Source organism: Heterodontus francisci, chromosome 46, assembly GCF_036365525.1.
Source record: "Heterodontus francisci isolate sHetFra1 chromosome 46, sHetFra1.hap1, whole genome shotgun sequence".
NCBI lineage: Eukaryota > Metazoa > Chordata > Chondrichthyes > Heterodontiformes > Heterodontidae > Heterodontus > Heterodontus francisci.
Window position 1 is genome coordinate 19,462,625 of NC_090416.1, and position 20,655 is coordinate 19,483,279.

General features: G+C 50.9%; 1 protein-coding gene across 3 annotated transcripts in view; it reads left to right on the top strand.

The window, feature by feature from the left end:
- The window catches only part of LOC137356992 (secretory carrier-associated membrane protein 3-like), a 69,178-nt gene that overhangs the window by 37,243 nt on the left and 11,280 nt on the right, over window positions 1-20,655 (top strand). For all 3 annotated transcript variants that reach the window (XM_068022917.1, XM_068022918.1, XM_068022919.1), the window contains 3 exons: window positions 7,452-7,592; window positions 8,502-8,619; window positions 19,118-19,246. In XM_068022917.1, coding sequence (XP_067879018.1) covers window positions 7,452-7,592; window positions 8,502-8,619; window positions 19,118-19,246 — 388 coding nt within the window. The remainder of the gene's footprint in view (window positions 1-7,451; window positions 7,593-8,501; window positions 8,620-19,117; window positions 19,247-20,655) is intronic.

Below are 20,655 nucleotides of genomic sequence, written 5' to 3' on the forward strand. Positions count from 1 at the left end.
AAATATTTTAAAAAGTGAAGAGTTAACAAAGTGAGTGTTGGTCCTATAGAAAGTGAGTCTGGGGAATAATTAATTAATAAGAGATGGCAAATGAATTGAACAGATATGTTGCATCAGTTTTCACTATTGAGGTTACAAATAACATTCCAGAATTAGCTGTAAGTCAGGAAATGGAAGGGAGGGAGGAACTCAAGAAAATTACAATCACCAGGGAAGTGGGACTGAGCAAATTGTTGGAGCTGTTGGCTGACAAGTTCCCAGGTCCTGATGGACTTCATCCTAGGGTGTTAAAAGAAGTGGCTAGTGAGATAGTTGATGCGTTAGTTTTCATTTTCCAGAATTCCCTAGATTCGGGGAAGGTTCCATTAGACATTGGAAAATAGCGAATGTAACTCCTTTATTCAAAAAGGGAGGGAGACAGAAAGTAGGAAACTACAGGCCAGTTAGCTTAACATCTATCTTAGGGTAAATGTTAGAAGCTATTATTAAAGATGTTATAGTAGGACATTTAGAAAAATTCAATGTAATCAGGCAGAGTCAACATGGTTTTGTGAAAGGGAAATCATGCTTTACCAATTTATTGGAGTTCTTTGAGGGAGTTACATGTGCTGTGGATAAAGGGGAAGCAGTGGATATATTGTACTTAGATTTCCAGAAGGCATTTGATAAGGTGCCACATCAATGGTTATTGTAGAAAATAAAAGCTCATGGTGTAGGGGGTAACATATTGGCATGGATAGAAGATTGGTTAGCTAACAGGAAACAATAGGCAAAAATGGGTCATTTTCTGGTTGGCAAGATGTAATGAGTGGTGTACCACAGGGATCAGTGCTGGGCCTCAACTTTTTACAATTTATATCAATGACTTGGATGAAGGGACTGAAGGTATGGTTGCTAAATTTGCTGATGACACAAAGGTAGGTAGGAAAGTAAGTTGTGAAGAGGACATAAGGAGGCTACAAAGGGATATAGATAGGTTATGTGAGTGGGCAAAGATCTGGCAAATAGTGTATAATGTGGGAAAGTATGAAATTGTCCACTTTGGCAGGAAGAATAAAAAAGAAGCATATTATCTAAATGGTGAGAGATTGCAGAGTTCTGAGATGCAGAGGGATCTGGGTGTCCTAGTGAATGAATCGCAAAAGGTTAGTGTGCAGGTACAGCACGTAATTAGGAAAACTAATAGAATGTTATCGTTTATCACGAGGGGAATCGAATACAAAAGTAGGGAGGTTATGCTTCAGCTATACAGGGCATTGGTGAGACCACATCTGGAGTACTGTGTACAGTACTGGTCTCCTTATTTAAGGATGTAAATGCGTTAGAGGCAGTACAGAGAAGGTTTATTAGACTAATACCTGGAATGGGCGGGTTGTCTTATGAGGATAGATTGGACAGACTAGGCTTGTATCCACTGGAATTTAGAAGAGTAAGAGGTGACTTGATTGAAACATATAAGATCCTGAGGGGTCTTGACAGGGAGGATGTGGAAAGGATGTTTACCCTTGTGGGAGAATCTAGAACTAGGGGTCACTGTTTAAAAATAAGCGATCACGCATTTAAGACAGAGATGAGGAGAAATTTTTTCTCTCAGAGGGTCGTGAGTCTTTGGAACTCTCTTCCTCAAAAGGCGGTGGAAGCAGAGTCTTTGAACATTTTAAGGCAGAGGTAGATAGATTCTTGATAAGCAAGGGGGTGGAAGGTTATCGGGGGTAGATGGAAATGTGGAGTAATCAGTTCAGCCATGAACTGACTGAATGGCGGAGCAGACTCGAAGGGCCGAGTGGCCTACTCCTGTTCCTAATTCGTATGTTCGTATACTCCCTCAGTACTGACCCTCCGACAGAGCGGGGCTCCCTCAGTACTGACCCTCCGACAGTGCAGCACTCCCTCAGTACTGACCCTCCGACAGTGCGGCGCTCCCTCGGTACTGACCCTCCGACAGTGCGGCATTCCCTCAGTACTGACCCTCCGACAGTGCAGCACTCCCTCAGTACTGACCCTCCTTCCCAACCCGGTTACTGGAAACTGACCTGCAGCTGCAAACGGCAGGAGTGAGAGATGCTGAAGAGGCACTGAGACACACAGAGAAGGTGCTTGGTTCACACATTTATATAGACTGGCACAGAGAGAGCCCTGCTTCAGGTGAGTGAGATCCTGATGGCTCAGAGTCCACCTGCTCACACTGGATCTGCATGTTTTGGGATCAGGCTCCAGTTCACTCGGCTGGCATAACACGAGCAGTCTGCCAGTTGAGGCACTTGGGAGCAAAGAGGCTCAACTAGGTAGCAAGAGCAAGATTGTGTAATGGGGACTGTGTGTGTGTACAGACAGGCAGTGAATGGGGACGGAGTGTGTGTATACAGACAGGCAGTGAATGGGGACTGTGTGTGCATACAGACAGGCAGTGAATGGGGACTGTGTCTGTGTGTAGAGACAGGCAGTGAATGGGGACTGTGTGTGTGTGTACAGACAGGCAGTGAATGGGGACTGTGTGTGCACAGGGACTGGCAGTGAATGGGGACTGTGTGTGTGTACAGACAGGCAGTGAATGGGGACTGTGTGTGTGTACAGACAGGCAGTGAATGGGGACTGTGTGTGTGTGTACAGACAGGCAGTGAATGGGGACTGTGTGTGTGTGTACAGACAGGCAGTGAATGGGGACTGTGTGTGTGTGTACAGACAGGCAGTGAATGGGGACTGTGTGTGTGTATATACAGACAGGCAGTGAATGGGGACTGTGTGTGTGTGTACAGACAGGCAGTGAATGGGGACTGTGTGTGTACAGACAGGCAGTGAATGGGGACTGTGTGTGTGTACAGACAGGCAGTGAATGGGGACTGTGTGTGTGTACAGACAGGCAGTGAATGGGGACTGTGTGTGTGTACAGACAGGCAGTGAATGGGGACTGTGTGTGTGTACAGACAGGCAGTGAATGGGGACTGTGTGTGTGTACAGACAGGCAGTGAATGGGGACTGTGTGTGTGTACAGACAGGCAGTGAATGGGGACTGTGTGTCTGTACAGACAGGCAGTGAATGGGGACTGTGTGTGTGTACAGACAGGCAGTGAATGGGGACGGTGTGTGTGTATACAGACAGGCAGTGAATGGGGACGGTGTGTGTGTATACAGACAGGCAGTGAATGGGGACTGTGTGTGTATACAGACAGGCAGTGAATGGGGACTGTGTGTGTGTAGAGACAGGCAGTGAATGGGGACTGTGTGTGTGTGTAGAGACAGGCAGTGAATGGGGACTGTGTGTGTGTGTAGAGACAGGCAGTGAATGGGGACTGTGTGTGTGTGTACAGACAGGCAGTGAATGGGGACTGTGTGTGTGTGTACAGACAGGCAGTGAATGGGGACTGTGTGTGCACAGGGACTGGCAGTGAATGGGGACTGTGTGTGTGTACAGACAGGCAGTGAATGGGGACTGTGTGTGTGTGTACAGACAGGCAGTGAATGGGGACTGTGTGTGTGTGTACAGACAGGCAGTGAATGGGGACTGTGTGTGTGTGTACAGACAGGCAGTGAATGGGGACTGTGTGTGTGTATATACAGACAGGCAGTGAATGGGGACTGTGTGTGTGTGTACAGACAGGCAGTGAATGGGGACTGTGTGTGTACAGACAGGCAGTGAATGGGGACTGTGTGTGTGTACAGACAGGCAGTGAATGGGGACTGTGTGTGTGTACAGACAGGCAGTGAATGGGGACTGTGTGTGTGTACAGACAGGCAGTGAATGGGGACTGTGTGTGTGTACAGACAGGCAGTGAATGGGGACTGTGTGTGTGTACAGACAGGCAGTGAATGGGGACTGTGTGTGTGTACAGACAGGCAGTGAATGGGGACTGTGTGTGTGTACAGACAGGCAGTGAATGGGGACGGTGTGTGTGTATACAGACAGGCAGTGAATGGGGACGGTGTGTGTGTATACAGACAGGCAGTGAATGGGGACTGTGTGTGTATACAGACAGGCAGTGAATGGGGACTGTGTGTGTGTAGAGACAGGCAGTGAATGGGGACTGTGTGTGTGTGTAGAGACAGGCAGTGAATGGGGACTGTGTGTGTGTGTAGAGACAGGCAGTGAATGGGGACTGTGTGTGTGTGTAGAGACAGGCAGTGAATGGGGACTGTGTGTGTGTGTACAGACAGGCAGTGAATGGGGACTGTGTGTGTGTGTACAGACAGGCAGTGAATGGGGACTGTGTGTGCACAGGGACTGGCAGTGAATGGGGACTGTGTGTGTGTACAGACAGGCAGTGAATGGGGACTGTGTGTGTGTACAGACAGGCAGTGAATGGGGACTGTGTGTGTACAGACAGGCAGTGAATGGGGACTGTGTGTGTGTACAGACAGGCAGTGAATGGGGACTGTGTGTGTACAGACAGGCAGTGAATGGGGACTGTGTGTGTGCATACAGACAGGCAGTGAATGGGGACTGTGTGTGTGCATACAGACAGGCAGTGAATGGGGACTGTGTGTGTGTGCAGACAGACAGTGAAAGGGGACAGTGTGCGTGTACAGGGACTGGCAGTAAATGGGGACAGTGTGTGTGTACAGGGACTGGCAGTGAATGGGGACAGTGTGTGTGTACAGGGACTGGCAGTGAATGGGGACGGTGTGTGTGTACAGGGACTGGCAGTGAATGGGGACGGTGTGTGTGTACAGGGACTGGCAGTGAATGGGGACGGTGTGTGTGTACAGGGACTGGCAGTGAATGGGGACGGTGTGTGTGTACAGGGACTGGCAGTGAATGGGGACTGTGTGTGTGTACAGACAGGCAGTGAATGGGGACTGTGTGTGTGTACAGACAGGCAGTGAATGGGGACTGTGTGTGTGTACAGACAGGCAGTGAATGGGGACTGTGTGTGTGTACAGACAGGCAGTGAATGGGGACTGTGTGTGTGTACAGACAGGCAGTGAATGGGGACTGTGTGTGTGTACAGACAGGCAGTGAATGGGGACTGTGTGTGTGTACAGACAGGCAGTGAATGGGGACTGTGTGTGTGTACAGACAGGCAGTGAATGGGGACGGTATGTGTGTATACAGACAGGCAGTGAATGGGGACTGTGTGTGTATACAGACAGGCAGTGAATGGGGACTGTGTGTGTGTAGAGACAGGCAGTGAATGGGGACTGTGTGTGTGTGTAGAGACAGGCAGTGAATGGGGACTGTGTGTGTGTGTAGAGACAGGCAGTGAATGGGGACTGTGTGTGTGTGTAGAGACAGGCAGTGAATGGGGACTGTGTGTGTGTGTAGAGACAGGCAGTGAATGGGGACTGTGTGTGTGTGTAGAGACAGGCAGTGAATGGGGACTGTGTGTGTGTGTAGAGACAGGCAGTGAATGGGGACTGTGTGTGTGTGTAGAGACAGGCAGTGAATGGGGACTGTGTGTGTGTGTAGAGACAGGCAGTGAATGGGGACTGTGTGTGTGTGTAGAGACAGGCAGTGAATGGGGACTGTGTGTGTGTAGAGACAGGCAGTGAATGGGGACTGTGTGTGTGTGTAGAGACAGGCAGTGAATGGGGACTGTGTGTGTGTGTCGAGACAGGCAGTGAATGGGGACTGTGTGTGTGTGTAGAGACAGGCAGTGAATGGGGACTGTGTGTGTGTGTACAGACAGGCAGTGAATGGGGACTGTGTGTGCACAGGGACTGGCAGTGAATGGGGACTGTGTGTGTACAGACAGGCAGTGAATGGGGACTGTGTGTGTACAGACAGGCAGTGAATGGGGACTGTGTGTGTACAGACAGGCAGTGAATGGGGACTGTGTGTGTACAGACAGGCAGTGAATGGGGACTGTGTGTGTACAGACAGGCAGTGAATGGGGACTGTGTGTGTACAGACAGGCAGTGAATGGGGACTGTGTGTGTACAGACAGGCAGTGAATGGGGACTGTGTGTGTACAGACAGGCAGTGAATGGGGACTGTGTGTGTACAGACAGGCAGTGAATGGGGACTGTGTGTGTACAGACAGGCAGTGAATGGGGACTGTGTGTGTACAGACAGGCAGTGAATGGGGACTGTGTGTGTACAGACAGGCAGTGAATGGGGACTGTGTGTGTACAGACAGGCAGTGAATGGGGACTGTGTGTGTACAGACAGGCAGTGAATGGGGACTGTGTGTGTACAGACAGGCAGTGAATGGGGACTGTGTGTGTACAGACAGGCAGTGAATGGGGACTGTGTGTGTACAGACAGGCAGTGAATGGGGACTGTGTGTGTACAGACAGGCAGTGAATGGGGACTGTGTGTGTACAGACAGGCAGTGAATGGGGACTGTGTGTGTACAGACAGGCAGTGAATGGGGACTGTGTGTGTACAGACAGGCAGTGAATGGGGACTGTGTGTGTACAGACAGGCAGTGAATGGGGACTGTGTGTGTACAGACAGGCAGTGAATGGGGACTGTGTGTGTACAGACAGGCAGTGAATGGGGACTGTGTGTGTACAGACAGGCAGTGAATGGGGACTGTGTGTGTACAGACAGGCAGTGAATGGGGACTGTGTGTGTACAGACAGGCAGTGAATGGGGACTGTGTGTGTACAGACAGGCAGTGAATGGGGACTGTGTGTGTACAGACAGGCAGTGAATGGGGACTGTGTGTGTACAGACAGGCAGTGAATGGGGACTGTGTGTGTACAGACTGGCAGTGAATGGGGACTGTGTGTGTACAGGGACTGGCAGTGAATGGGGACAGTGTGTGCACAGGGACTGGCAGTGAATGGGGACGGTGTGTGCACAGGGACTGGCAGTGAATGGGGACGGTGTGTGTGTACAGGGACTGGCAGTGAATGGGGACGGTGTGTGTGTACAGGGACTGGCAGTGAATGGGGACGGTGTGTGTGTACAGGGACTGGCAGTGAATGGGGACGGTGTGTGTGTACAGGGACTGGCAGTGAATGGGGACAGTGTGTGTGTACAGGGACTGGCAGTGATTGGGGACAGTGTGTGTGTACATGGACTGGCAGTGATTGGGGACAGTGTGTGTGTACATGGACTGGCAGTGATTGGGGACAGTGTGTGTGTACAGGGACTGGCAGTGAATGGGGACAGTGTGTGTGTACAGGGACTGGCAGTGATTGGGGACAGTGTGTGTGTACAGGGACTGGCAGTGAATGGGGACAGTGTGTGTGTACAGGGACTGGCAGTGAATGGGGACGGTGTGTGTACAGGGACTGGCAGTGATTGGGGACAGTGTGTGTGTACAGGGACTGGCAGTGATTGGGGACAGTGTGTGTGTACAGGGACTGGCAGTGAATGGGGACGGTGTATGTACAGGGACTGGCAGTGAATGGGGACAGTGTGTGTGTACAGGGACTGGCAGTGATTGGGGACAGTGTGTGTGTACAGGGACTGGCAGTGAATGGGGACAGTGTGTGTGTACATGGACTGGCAGTGAATGGGGATGGTATGCGTGCGTGTACTGACTTTTGTTTTGGTCTTTCAGCCTCCTCCTCCATACCACCCTACAGCCAGCATGACGACTCCGTTGCCTGCAGGCCAGCCTCCTGAGCGACCCTCTGCACCGCCAGCTTGTCACACCGTCAGGAAGCAGAGCCCAGTGGAGCCGAAGACATATGGAACCCAGGTCTGTGGTTCATAAACTGTACTGACTTTAATCTCCTGCTTGGTGAGGCCCTGCCCCACCCCACCCGGGCTCTGTACTGAGGACATATGGAACCCAGGTCTGTGGTTTATAAACTGTACTGACTTTAATCTCCTGCCTGGTGAGGCCCTGCCCCACCCCACCCCACCCCACCCGGGCTCTGTACTGAGGACATATGGAACCCAGGAATGTGGTTCATAAACTGTACTGACTTTAATCTCCTGCCTGGTGAGGCCCTGCCCCACCCCACCCCACCCGGGCTCTGTACTGAGGACATATGGAACCCAGGTCTGTGGTTTATAAACTGTACTGACTTTAATCTCCTGCCTGGTGAGGCCCTGCCCCACCCCACCCCACCCGGGCTCTGAACTGAGGACATATGGAACCCAGGTCTGAGACTCCACCCGTACTGCTCACTGCTCTGACTGAGCTGTGCAATAGGATGGGATCCTCCTGCTCTGCCTTTTTATAAGGAGCCCTGGTCTGGGATAAGGAGAGCATGATTTCCTTCATTGATGTCATTCTTACTCCTTTAAATCTACTTCAACTCCTGGCCAGGTTAAATGCAGCACCCCAGTTGTTCTGTGAATTTCTGATTGGGAGCACAACTGCAGCTTGAGGTTCCCTCAATGCTACCTCCTCTCCATTTACCACCCTTCCCCCTTTAGTGTGCCTCATGCTCATTTGTGTGGGAGATGGTGACCTGCTTCCTGTCACCTGTTACTTGTGGTTTGGAATAACCTTCCTAAACCTCTGTGCTCTCCTTTTCAGAGATTCTCTAATGCTATCTCTACCTGTCGTCCTACCTTGTTATTTGTGCTCCTGTGCTGTTTTAAAGGTGCTATATAAATCCAAGTTATTGCTGTTAAAACTTTGTTTGGGATTTTACAGAAACCAACAACAATTCACACGGCCGATCTGCTGAGGCAGCAGGAAGAGCTGGAGAGGAAAGCAGCTGAGTTAGATCGGAAAGAGAGGGAGTTACGAAACGCTGCCATCTCGTCCAGCGGTGAGTCCCGAGAGTCTGCCACTGTTATCGTTCATTGTTACAGGAGAAGATTCCACCAAACAAGCTCAATGCCTTTTCCCCCTGAAAGCATTGGTGCTCGTCAGGATCTGGACATGCACAAACACCTGGCCTCCTGTTGCACCCCTTTGTATGTGTGAGCATGGATGTGCTATTCAACCGTGGATCACTCTCACTGTGAGAGGGGCGGTGCTGGGAGAGCACCGCACTGTCGGAGGGTCAGTACTGAGGGAGCGTCGGAGGGTCAGTACTGAGGGAGCGTCGGAGGGTCAGTACTGAGGGAGCGTCGGAGGGTCAGTACTGAGGGAGCGTCGGAGGGTCAGTACTGAGGGAGCGTCGGAGGGTCAGTACTGAGGGAGCGTCGGAGGGTCAGTACTGAGGGAGATTCGGAGGGTCAGTACTGAGGGAGCGTCGGAGGGTCAGTACTGAGGGAGCGTCGGAGGGTCAGTACTGAGGGAGCGTCGGAGGGTCAGTACTGAGGGAGCGTCGGAGGGTCAGTACTGAGGGAGCGTCGGAGGGTCAGTACTGAGGGAGCGTCGGAGGGTCAGTACTGAGGGAGCGTCGGAGGGTCAGTACTGAGGGAGCGTCGGAGGGTCAGTACTGAGGGAGCGCCGCACTGTTGGAGTGGCAGTCTTTTAGATGAGACATTAAGCCAAGGCTCCTGCTTCCCCCCCCCCCCCAGGTGGATGTAGAAAATCCTACAGCTACTATACAAACAAAAGCAGGGGAGGCCTCCCCGGTGTCCTGGGTCAATATTTATCCCTCAACAAGAATGCCTGGAAAACCATTTTCTGGTCATTATCAAATTTCTTTTTGTGGGATCTTGCTATGTGCAAAGTGGTATCACATTCCCTACATTGCAATAGTGACTACACTTCAAAAAGTACTTCATTGTCTGTAATCCCCTTTGAGACTTCCAGAGGTCAGGAAACAATCGAGGTACCATTACATTGCTCGGTATAGTCTATAGGCCACCAAGTAGTGGGAAACATCCAGAAGAACAAATTTGCAAGGAAATTCGAGACATTTAAGAATTCTAGAGTCGTTATAATGAGGGACTTTAATTGCCCTGATGTAGACTGTGTAAAGAGCAGGGAGGGGTAAGAGTTTCTAAATTGTGTTCAGGAGAATTTTCAAAAGCAGTATGTTTCCAGACCAACAAGGAAGAAGGCACTGCTAGACCTGGTTCTGTTAAAAGGGGAACATTTCGGGGACAGTGACCACAGCATCATAAAGTTTAGGCTAGCTATGGAAAAGGACAAGGAGCAATCCAGAGTAAGAATAATTAATTGGGGAAGGGAGAACAGATCTGACCCAACTAAATTGGAATCAAAAATTGGCAAGCAAAACTGTAACTGAATAATGGGCCGCCTTTAAAGAAGAGAGAGTTCGGGTACAGTCCAGGTACATTCCCACGAGGGGCAAGGTAGAGCAAATAGATCCAGAGCTCCCTGCATGCCGAAAAAGATAGAGAGTAAGATGAAGCAGAGAAAGGGCGCATATGACAGATATCAGGAGGATAATATAACCGAGAACAAGGCTGAATATAGAAACTTCAGAGGGGAAGTGAAAAAAAATGAGAAGCAAAGAGAAAATATGAGAAGAGACTGGCAGCTAACATGAAAAGGAATCTAAAAGTCGTCTATAGACCCATAAGTAGTAAAAGGGTGGTTAAAGGAGGGGTAGGGAATATTAGGGACCTCAAAGTGGATTTGCGCATGGAGGTGGGGGCATGGATGAGGTATGAAATGAGTTCTTTGCATCTGTCTTTGCCAAGGAAGAAGATGCTGCCCAAGTCATGGTGAAAGAGGTTGATGAGACACTGGAAGGGCTAAAAATTGATAAAGAGGAGGTATTAGATAGGCTGACTGTACTGAAAGGTGGTAAGTCACCAGGACTAGATCAGGTGCACCCAAGGATACTGAGGGAAGTAAGGGTGGAAATGTTTGATCTACAAGGAAGTATAGGGTTATGGGGACTGGCAGGAAAGTGGAGTTAAGGCCACAATCAGATTAGCCATGATCTTGAATGGTAAAATAGGCACGAGGGGCTGAATAGCCTACTCCTGCTCCTATTTCTTATGTTCCTTCTTCGACTCAAGGGTGGTGCCAGAGAACTGAAGAATTGCAGATGTTACAACCTTGTTCAAAAATGGCTGTAAGGATGGGCCCAGCAACTACAGGCCATTCAGTTTAACCTTGGTGGTGGGAAAGCTTTTAGAAACAATAATCTGGGACAAAATTAACAGTCAGTTGGACAAATGTGGATTAATTAAGGAAAACAGTATGGATTTGTTAAAGGCAAATCATATTGAACTAATTTGCTTGAGTTTTTTGGTGAGGTAACAGAGAGGGTTGATGTTGTTGTACATGGACTTCCAAAAGACATTTGATAAAGTGCCACATAACAGGCTTGTCAGCAAAGTTAAAGCCTATGGAATGAAAGAGACAGTAACAGCATGGATATGAAATTGGCTGAGAGACAGGAAACAAATAGTAGTGGTGAACGGTTGTCTTTTGGACCGGAGGAAGGTATATAATGGGGTTACCCAGGGGTTGGGTGTTAGGACCCCTCCTTTTCTTGATCTGTATTAATGACCTAGACTTGGGTGTACAGGGCACAATTTCAATATTTACAGATGACGCAAAACTTGGATGTATTGTGAACTGTGAGGAGGATAGTGATAGACTTCAAGAGGACAGAGACAGGCTGGTGGAATGGGCAGACAAGTGGCAGATGAAATTTAACGCAGGGAAGTATGTACTGGTACATTTTGGTAGGAGGGACAAGCAGAGGCAATATAACAAAGGATATAATTCTAAAGAGGGTGTGTAAGCAGAGGGAGCTGGGAGTGTACATGCACAAATCATTGAAGATTGCAGGACAGATTGAGAAAGTGGTTAATAAAGCAGTCAGGATCCTGGGCTTTATATATAGGGGCACAGAGTACTAAACTTGATATACTTGTATAAATCATTGGTTTGGCCTCAACTGGAATATTGTGTCCAGTCTGGGCATCACATTTTAGGAAGGATGTGAAGGCATTGGAGAGAGTGTAGAAAAAATTGACGAGAATGGTTCCAGGGATGAGGAAGTTCAGTTTCAAGGATAGATTGGAGAAGCTGGGGCTGTTCTCCTTGGAGAAGAGAAGGTTGAGAGGAGTTTTAGATTAGATTAGATTAGAGATACAGCACTGAAACAGGCCCTTCGGCCCACCGAGTCTGTGCCGAACACCAACCACCCATTTATACTAATCCTACACTAATCCCATATTCCTACCAAACATCCCCACCTGTCCCTATATTTCCCTACCACCTACCTATACTAGTGACAATTTATAATGGCCAATTTACCTATCAACCTGCAAGTCTTTTGGCTTGTGGGAGGAAACCGGAGCACCCGGAGGAAACCCACGCAGACACAGGGAGAACTTGCAAACTCCACACAGGCAGTACCCGGAATCGAACCCGGGTCCCTGGAGCTGTGAGGCTGCGGTGCTAACCACTGCGCCACTGTGCCGCCCTAATGGTGTTCAAAATGATGAGGGGTCTGGACAAAGTAGGTAGGGAAAAATTGTTCCCATGGATGGAAGGGTCGAGAACCAGAGGACACCGATTTAAGGTGATTCGCAAAAGAAGCAGAGGCAACCTGAGGGAAAACCTCTTGGCGCTGTGAGTGGGTAGGATCTGAAATGCAGTGCCTGAGAGTGTGGTGGAGGCAGATTCAATCGTAGCTTTCACAAGGGATTTGGAGAAGCACATGAAAAAAGAATTGCAGGGCTGCGAGAAAAAGGTGGAGGGAGTGGGACTAAGTGAGTTTTTTTATTCACTTCATGGGACGTGTGCATCGCTAGCTTACCCTGCCTTTTTGAACTGCTGCAGTCCAAGTCAGGATGGTGTGTGGCTTGGAGGGGAACTTGCAGGTGGTGGTGTTCCCATGTATTTGCTGCCCTTGTCCTTCTAGGTGGGAGAGGTCGTGAGTTTGGAAGGTGCTGTCGAAGGAGGCTTGGTGTGTTGCTGCAGTGCATCTTGCAGATGGTACACACTGCTGCCACTGTGTGTCGGTGGTGGAGGGAGTGAATGTTTGTCGATGGGGTGCCAATCAAGTGGGCTGCTTTGTCCTGGATGGTGTCGAGCTTCTTGAGTGTTGTTGGAGCTGCACCCATCCAGGCAAGTGGAGAGTATTCCATCACACTCCTGACTTGTGCCTTGTTGATGGTGGACAGGCTTTGGGGAGTCAGGAGGTGAGTTACTCGCCGCAGGATTCCTAGCCTCTGACCTGCTCTTGTAGCCACGGTATTTCTGTGACTGGTCCAGTTCAATTTCTGGTCGGTGGTAACCCCCCCAGGATGTTGATAGTGGGGGATTCAGCGATGGTGATGCTGTTGAATGTCAAGGGGAGATGGTTAGGTTCTCTCTTGTTGGAGATCATCATTGCCTGGCACTTGTGTGGCACGAATGTTACTTGCCACTTAACAGCCCAAGTCTGGATATTGTCCAGGTCTTGCTGCATTTGTACACGGCCTGCTTCAGTATCTGAGGACCTTCCCCTTTGTTCTGTGCCCCGCTCCCCTCTCCACCACTTGCTTAAAACCTTTGCCAGTTCTGATGAAAGGTCACAAACTTGAAATGTTAACTTTGCTTCTGTCTCCACAGATGTTGCCTGACCTGCTGAGTATTTCCAGCACGTTTTGTTTTGTTTCAGTATCTGAGGAGTTGTAAATGATGCTGAGCATTGTGCAATCATCAGCGAACATCCCCACTTCTGACCTTATGATTGAAGGAAGGTCATTGATGAAGCAGCTGAAGATGGTTGGGCCTAGGACACTACCCTAAGGAACAAGAACAAAGAACAGTACAGCACAGGAACAGGCCATTCGGCCCTCCAAGCCTGCGCCGATCTTGATGCCTGCCTAAACTAACACCTGCACTTCCGGGGCCCATATCCCTCTATTCCCTTCCTATTCATGTATTTGTCAAGACGTCTCTTAAACGTCGCTATCGTATCTGCTTCCACCATCTCCCCCGGCAGCAAGTTCCAGGCACTCACCACCCTCTGTGTAAAGATATTGCCTCGCACATCCCCTCTAAACTTTGCCCCTCGCACCTTAAACCTATGTCCCCTAGTAACTGACTCTTCCACCCTGGGAAAAAGCTTCTGACTCTCCACTCTGTCCATGCCGCTCATAACTTTGTAAACCTCGATCATGTCACCCCTCCACCTCCGTCGTTCCAGTGAAAACAATCAGAGTTTTTCCAACCTCTCCTCATAGCTAATGCCCTCCAGACCAGGCAAAATCCTGGTAAACCTCCTCTGTACCCTGGCGACCAGAATTGCACGCAATATTCTAAGTGTGGCCTAACTAAAGTTCTGTACAGCTGCAGCATGACTTGCCAATTTTTATACTCTATGCCCCGACCGATGAAGGCAAGCATGCCGTATGCCTTCTTGACTACCTTATCCACCTGCGTTGCCACTTTCAGTGACCTGTGGACCTGTACGCCCAGATCTCTCTGCCTGTCAATACTCCTAAGGGTTCTGCCATTTACTGTATACCTCCCACCTGTATCAGACCTTCCAAAATGCATTCCCTCACATTTGTCCGGATTCAACTCCATCTGCCATTTCTCCGCCCATGTCTCCAACCGATCTATATCCTGCTGTATCATCTGACAATCCTCATCATTATCCGCAACTCCACCAACCTTTGTGTCGTCCGCAGGAACTCCTGCAGTGATGTCCTGGGGCTGAGATGATTGACCCCCAACAACCACAACCATCTTCCTTTGTGTTAGATATGATTCTAACCAGTAGAGAGTTTCCCCCTGATTCCCATTGACCTCTGTTTTGCTAGGGCTACTTGATGCCATACTCAGTCAAATGCTGCCTTGATGTCAAGGGCAGTCACTCTCACCTCACCTCACTTCTTGAGTTCAGCTCTTTTGTCCACGTTTGGACCAAGGTTGTAATGAGGTCTGGAATAGGGTGGCCCTGGCGGAACCCAAACTGAGCATCGGTGATCGCCGGGCTTTCCCCCAGGACCCGCGTGTAATTGTCCCCCAGGACGTCCCAGAATGCCCTGAGGAACTCCACGGTCAGCCCGTCCAGCCCTGGGGATTTGCCCCGTGAGAGCTGGTGGAGGGCACCAGTCAGCTCCGCCAACGTGAGCGGAGCCTCCAATCTTTCAGCGCCCTCCGGGCTGACCTGCGGCAGGTCCTCCCACAAAACTCTGCGCGCATCCTCGCTGGACGGATCCGGAGAGAACAACGCACTGTAATAAGTACGGGCCAAGAGGCCCATTCCCTCCGGATCCGTGATGGAGGATCCGTCGTCGGCCAACAGCTCGACGAGCTGCTTACGGACCTCCCGCGCCATTTTTCCAGCGAGTAGATAAAAGGTGAGGTCCAAATCTTCCAGGATCTGGATCCGCGACCTCACGTACGCGCCTCGGGACCCTATGAGCTGCAGGTCCCTCAGCGCGCCCTTCTTCTCTTTGTACGCCTGCCACAGGGCCGGGTCCACGACGGCTTGACTGAGGCGGGACTCCAAGTCGAGCACCTCCCTCTCAAGGCGCCCGATCTCGGCCTCCCGCCTCTTGGTCGACCCCTTCGCGTACTCCTGACAGAAGACACGGATGTGAGTCTTGCCCACATCCCACCATAGCTTCAAGGAGGGGAAGCCCCCCTGCTTCCTTCTCCAGTCGGCCCAGAATCGACAGAACGAGTCCCGAAATCGCTCGTCCTCCAGCAGCCGGTTGTTAAAGTGCCAGTACGCGGACCCCGCCCGCGTGTGGAGTGAACTCCGCCCACACCAGGCGGTGGTCCGAGCACGGCACCAGCCGCATGGAGGCCGCCGACACGCGGGAGACGTACGCCTGCGAAAAGTAGAGGCGGTCGATTCGCGACACTCCTCCTCCAGACCTCCAGGTGAAGGCGCTGGAGTCGGGATGGAGATTCCGCCAGACGTCCACCAAGTTAAGGGAGCTGATCAGTCCCCTCAACTTCTCCACCGACGCTTGGCCGCGCTGGGGACCGGAGTGATCTCCCACCTCGAGGGTGCAGTTAAAATCCCCCCCGAGGATGATGCACTCGCTGCTATCGATGGAGCTCAAGAGAGCGGACACTTCTTCAAAGAAGCGCGCTTGCAACGCGCGGGCCTGGGCGCGTACACGTTCACAAAGTGGAGCGGCACGCTACCCAGGCGAACGGCGAGGTGGAGCAAGCTGCCCGGCACTAGATCCTTGACCCCCAAGATCTCCGGCTGAAAAGTCGGGGCCAACAAGATAGCCACCCCACTAGAAATAGGGGTGAGGTGACTCATGTAGACCCCACCCTGCCACTCCAGGAGCCAGGTGGCTTCGTCTCCCGGAACGGTGTGGGTTTCCTGCAGAAAGCTCACTGCGTATCTCCCTTCCCTAAGGACTGAGAGATTGTGAAATCTGCGGTGAGACCCCCTGCTGCCGTTGATGTTGAGGCTGGCTATGGTTATCTTCATGTCAAAGGTACTTAAAAACCGTCACCAACACCTCACCTGGAGGAGGGAGTGGAAGTGCACCTGGCCCTCCACTCCCCCAGCAACCCATTGAGGAACACATTAAAACGGCACCTCTCAACCAGTTTCACGCCCGCGCGCTTGCCTGCTTTCTTAAGGGCGGCACGGACGGACTGGATGATCAGCTCCAGATTCGACCAACGGCCGAGGGCCAGCTGAACTTTATTGCGGCAAGCCGCGAGGAAATCCCAGAGTTCCGCCGTGGGGATGAGAGGAGATTCGATGGGAGGCACGAGGGACTCCACCACCTCACTGGCGATGGAATGAAGATCATCCTCCGTGCCCCACAGCGAATCCCCATCCTCCTCCGGGTCGTCACCGCCAGCGGCCGACACATCCACCACACACTGTAGGGCAGACGTCCCGGCCGTGCCAGCTGATCCCGCCTCCGTCACGATCCCACCCCCAGGATCGATGGCGGAGGAGTCCTCTCTGGGTTCTATTGTAAAACTGGAGCCTGTGGGTGCCAGCAGCCCAGGACCCCCCTCCACCTCCGTCCCCAGGCCAACGAATGGTCCGGGGAGACATAAGATCCCGACTCCGGAAATCCAGCCAGAGCCGAGACCGGAGGCGGAGAGAGGAGGCCATCTCCCGCTCTGCCAGCACCCACAGGTCCAGCAGATGGGTCAGCATTCTCAGTTTTCACCAGGTCGGGTGTCTCCTGGTTGGTGGTGGACTCTGGCTGGGAGGGCTCACCCTCTGGGGCGTCGCCCTCCCCTTCATTCAGGGCACCCGACCCAGTAGCAGTGGCGGAATGGGCGGCGTCCCCAGGCTCCCCCACCACAAGCAGGGCCCCACTTACTCCTTCAGGAGGGGCCTCATGTACCGGGGCCTTCCCCTCCCCTCCATCCTGAGGAATAGGGAGCTCCTGCCCGGACTTTGCAGCCTTGGTGGTGGCGGTAGGGGAAACCTGGGGACCCGAAACAGGAGACAGCTCCCTTCCAACAGATGGGCCCTGCACCTCAGGGCCCTGTGTTATTTCTGTGGAGGGGTGCCTTCTCCTCTTTTTCCCACTAGGGCGCGGAGGCTCAGAGACCTCCATGTCATCAGAGGCCTCCGCCTCCGCACCCTTTTTTTCCTTTTTAGTCACCCTGGGCCTGAGCCCAGCCCTGGGACAGGTGGATTCCATGGGAATGGGCTTTGGGTTGAGCTCAGGCTCGGGTTGAGTCAAAGTGTCCAGGGGACGCGCCTCATGATGTTTCTTTTTTCCCCGCGTCTTCCTTCTGCTCGGACGGACGCTCCCCTCCCCGCCGGAGGTTGTGAAAACCACAGCCTCCGGAACCGACTGAGCGGCATCTATTGGATGTGTGGGGGGAGTGGGAGGAGGTGCTGTGGAACCACTCTGGGCCGCCGAGGTGGAGCTGGCGGCCGGGAGGTTGGGGCAGTTCTTACGAACATGCCCCACCCCCCTCCAGACGTGGCACCGCGCCCCATCCGAGGTCCAGAAGACGCGGTTGGCCGTCCCCTGAAACTCTATACCGAAGTGGCCCTCCAAGACCTCCTCCCGCGCCAGCTGCATGAATAGCTGGCGGCGGAAGGAGTACACATGCTGGAGGCTGTGCTCCCGAAGACCGAGTGGGACTGGGGTGATCCCTGACCTCACCTCCCCCAGATGGTGTAGGTGGGGGTGGAAGAGCTCATCAGGAATGAAGGGTGGGACGTTCGACAAGGTTACCCGATGTGCAGTGGCCCCCAGAGGGTCCACTGGCAGGAAAATCCCACCCACTGTGAGCCCCGTACTTAGGGCGAGGGACACCGCCCGCTCGGTCTTCAGGAAGAACACAGCCTTCCCATACATCTTTGAGGCTGCAACAATGGCCGAGGGGCCGACAACCACGGCCATTGCCTTAACACAAGCCTCAATAGTCATATTAGGATGAGTGTAACTCTTCACCCCATGCTTTGATGTTAAGATTTTAAATGGTGACGGGGCCACAGGAGCAGCTGTCGCAGCTGCTGCAGCATAGGAGGGCCCCGTCACCAGAGAGGACTGAGAAGTCATGGGGTAGAAGAGTTACAGGCACTTTGCTGAGAGAAAAAAAAAGAGCAAATACAATAAATCAAAAAAGCAACATTTAAAGGATGTAGCACAGGGGAAGAGGCTGAGAGAGAGGAAGGCCAGGAGGAATCAGTCTTTGTTGGTATTTTAAAGAAGTCTTGTAGCTGGTCTTCCAGTTGGGAGGGTGGGGTGATGTCTTCCTGGGTCAGCTGTAAGCTGCCAAGGCACACGCCTCCTTCGATGTTCAGATGAGAAAAGAGAAGAGAAGTCTCTTCACCTGGGCAGCTCCAGCTGTCCCAGGCTTAGTAGTTGGGGTGGGGAGGGAGCTCCCTATCCAAAGATGTTAAACACAGGAGCTCCCTATTGAACAATGCAGCCCCACCCAAGGTCTTCAGGTCTCTTCTTTCCCCACCCCCAACAATCAATGAAAAAGACTTCAGGATGAAACAAACTCACAAAAGAGCTTCCAGTTCTTCGCCTTCCTTCCTTTGTTGAAATTTGGAACAAACTTTTGTTTCAGTTTGAATCTCCCTCTTGCAGCAGTCACACAGACTACAGCCTCCAACCTGTGCACACAGCCACAGTCAGCTGCACCTCGTTGATGCACTCAGGCTCCCAAATCAGAGAGCAGCCAATCCCAGTGCTGTACCTGTCCTGGGAGTGTTTGATGGGGACAGTGTAGAGGGAGCTTTACTCTGTATCTAACCCCGTGCTGTACCTGTCCTGGGAGTGTTTGATGGGGACAGTGTAGAGGGAGCTTTACTCTGTATCTAACTCCGTACTGTACCTGTCCTGGGAGTGTTTGATGGGGACAGGATGGTTTAAATGCAAGTTTTATTCGTGGTGATCAGCACCAACTTGAGTAAAAAAGTAAATGCTAGATTTTTTGTCTGTAGATGTGGACTAAAGTAAATATTGTTTTGATTTCAGCAACTGTAAATAATTGGCCTCCGCTACCTTCCTTCTGCCCAGTTAAACCCTGCTTCTATCATGACATCAAGGCAGACATTCCCCTTGATGTTCAGAAGACTGTCACTGTGATGTACTACCTGTGGATGTGTGAGTACTGGAAAAACTATCAACATTAACTGAGTCCGCAATATCTCTAGATTCTGGGAAAGTTCCAGTGGACTGGAAAATGGCAAATGCAACACCTCTGTTCAAGAAAGGAGGGAGACAGAAAGCTGGAAACTCGAGGCCAGTTAGCCTAACATCTTTCATAGGGAAAATGCTCGAATCCATTCTAAAAGTGGTAGTCGTGGGTCATTTAGAAAAATCATAATACAGTCGGGCAAAATCAACGTGATTTTGTGAAAGGGCAATTGTGTTTGACAAATTTATTAGATTTCTTTGAGGATGTACCAAGCAGTGTGGATAAAGGGGAACCTGTAGATGTAGTGTATTTGGATTTCCAAAAGACATTCGATAAGGTGCCACAGAAAAGGTTACTACACAAGATAAGAGCTGATGGTATTGGGGGTAATATATTAACATGGATAGAGGATTAATGATCTAGCAGGAAACAGAAAGTCAGGATAAATGGGTCTTTTTCAGGATGGCAAACTGTAACTAGTGGAGTGCCACAGGATCAGTGCTGGGGCCTCAACTATTTACCATCTATATTAATACACGAACATACATACGAATTAGGAACAGGAGTAGGCCACTCGGCCCTTCGAGCCTGCTCCGCCATTCAATACGTTCATGGCTGAACTGATTACTCCACATTCCCACCTACCCCCGATAACCTTCCACCCCCTTGCTTATCAAGAATCTATCTGTCACTGCCTTAAAAATGTTCAAAGACTCTGCTTCCACCGCCTTTTGAGGAAGAGAATTCCAAAGACTCATCACCCTCTGAGAGAAAAAATTTCTCCTCATCTCTGTGACCCCTAGTTCTAGATTCTCCCACAAGGGTAAACATCCTTTCCACATCCACCCTGTCAAGACCCCTCAGGATCTTATATGTTTCAATCAAGTCACCTCTTACTCTAAATTCCAGTGGATACAAGCCTAGCCTGTCCAATCTCTCCTCGTAACACAGCCCACCCATTCCAGGTATTAGTCTAGTAAACCTTCTCTGTACTGCCTCCAACACATTTACATCCATCCTTAAATAAGGAGACCAGTACTCTACACAGTACTCCAGATGTGGTCTCACCAATGCCCTGTATAGCTGAAGCATAACCTCTCTACTTTTGTATTCAATCCCCCTCGTGATAAACGATAACATTCTATTAGCTTTCCTAATTACTTTCTGTACCTGCACACTAGGACAGCCAGATCCCTCTGCATCTCAGAGCTCTGCATTTCCCACTTTCCCACATTATACTCCATTTGCCAGGTCTTTGCCCACTCATTTAACCTATCTATATCCCTTTGTTAGACCCCTTATATGCTTTTCACAAGTTACTTTCCTACCTATCTTTGTGTTGTCAGAAAATTAAATTTTTAATTTTTAAATTTTC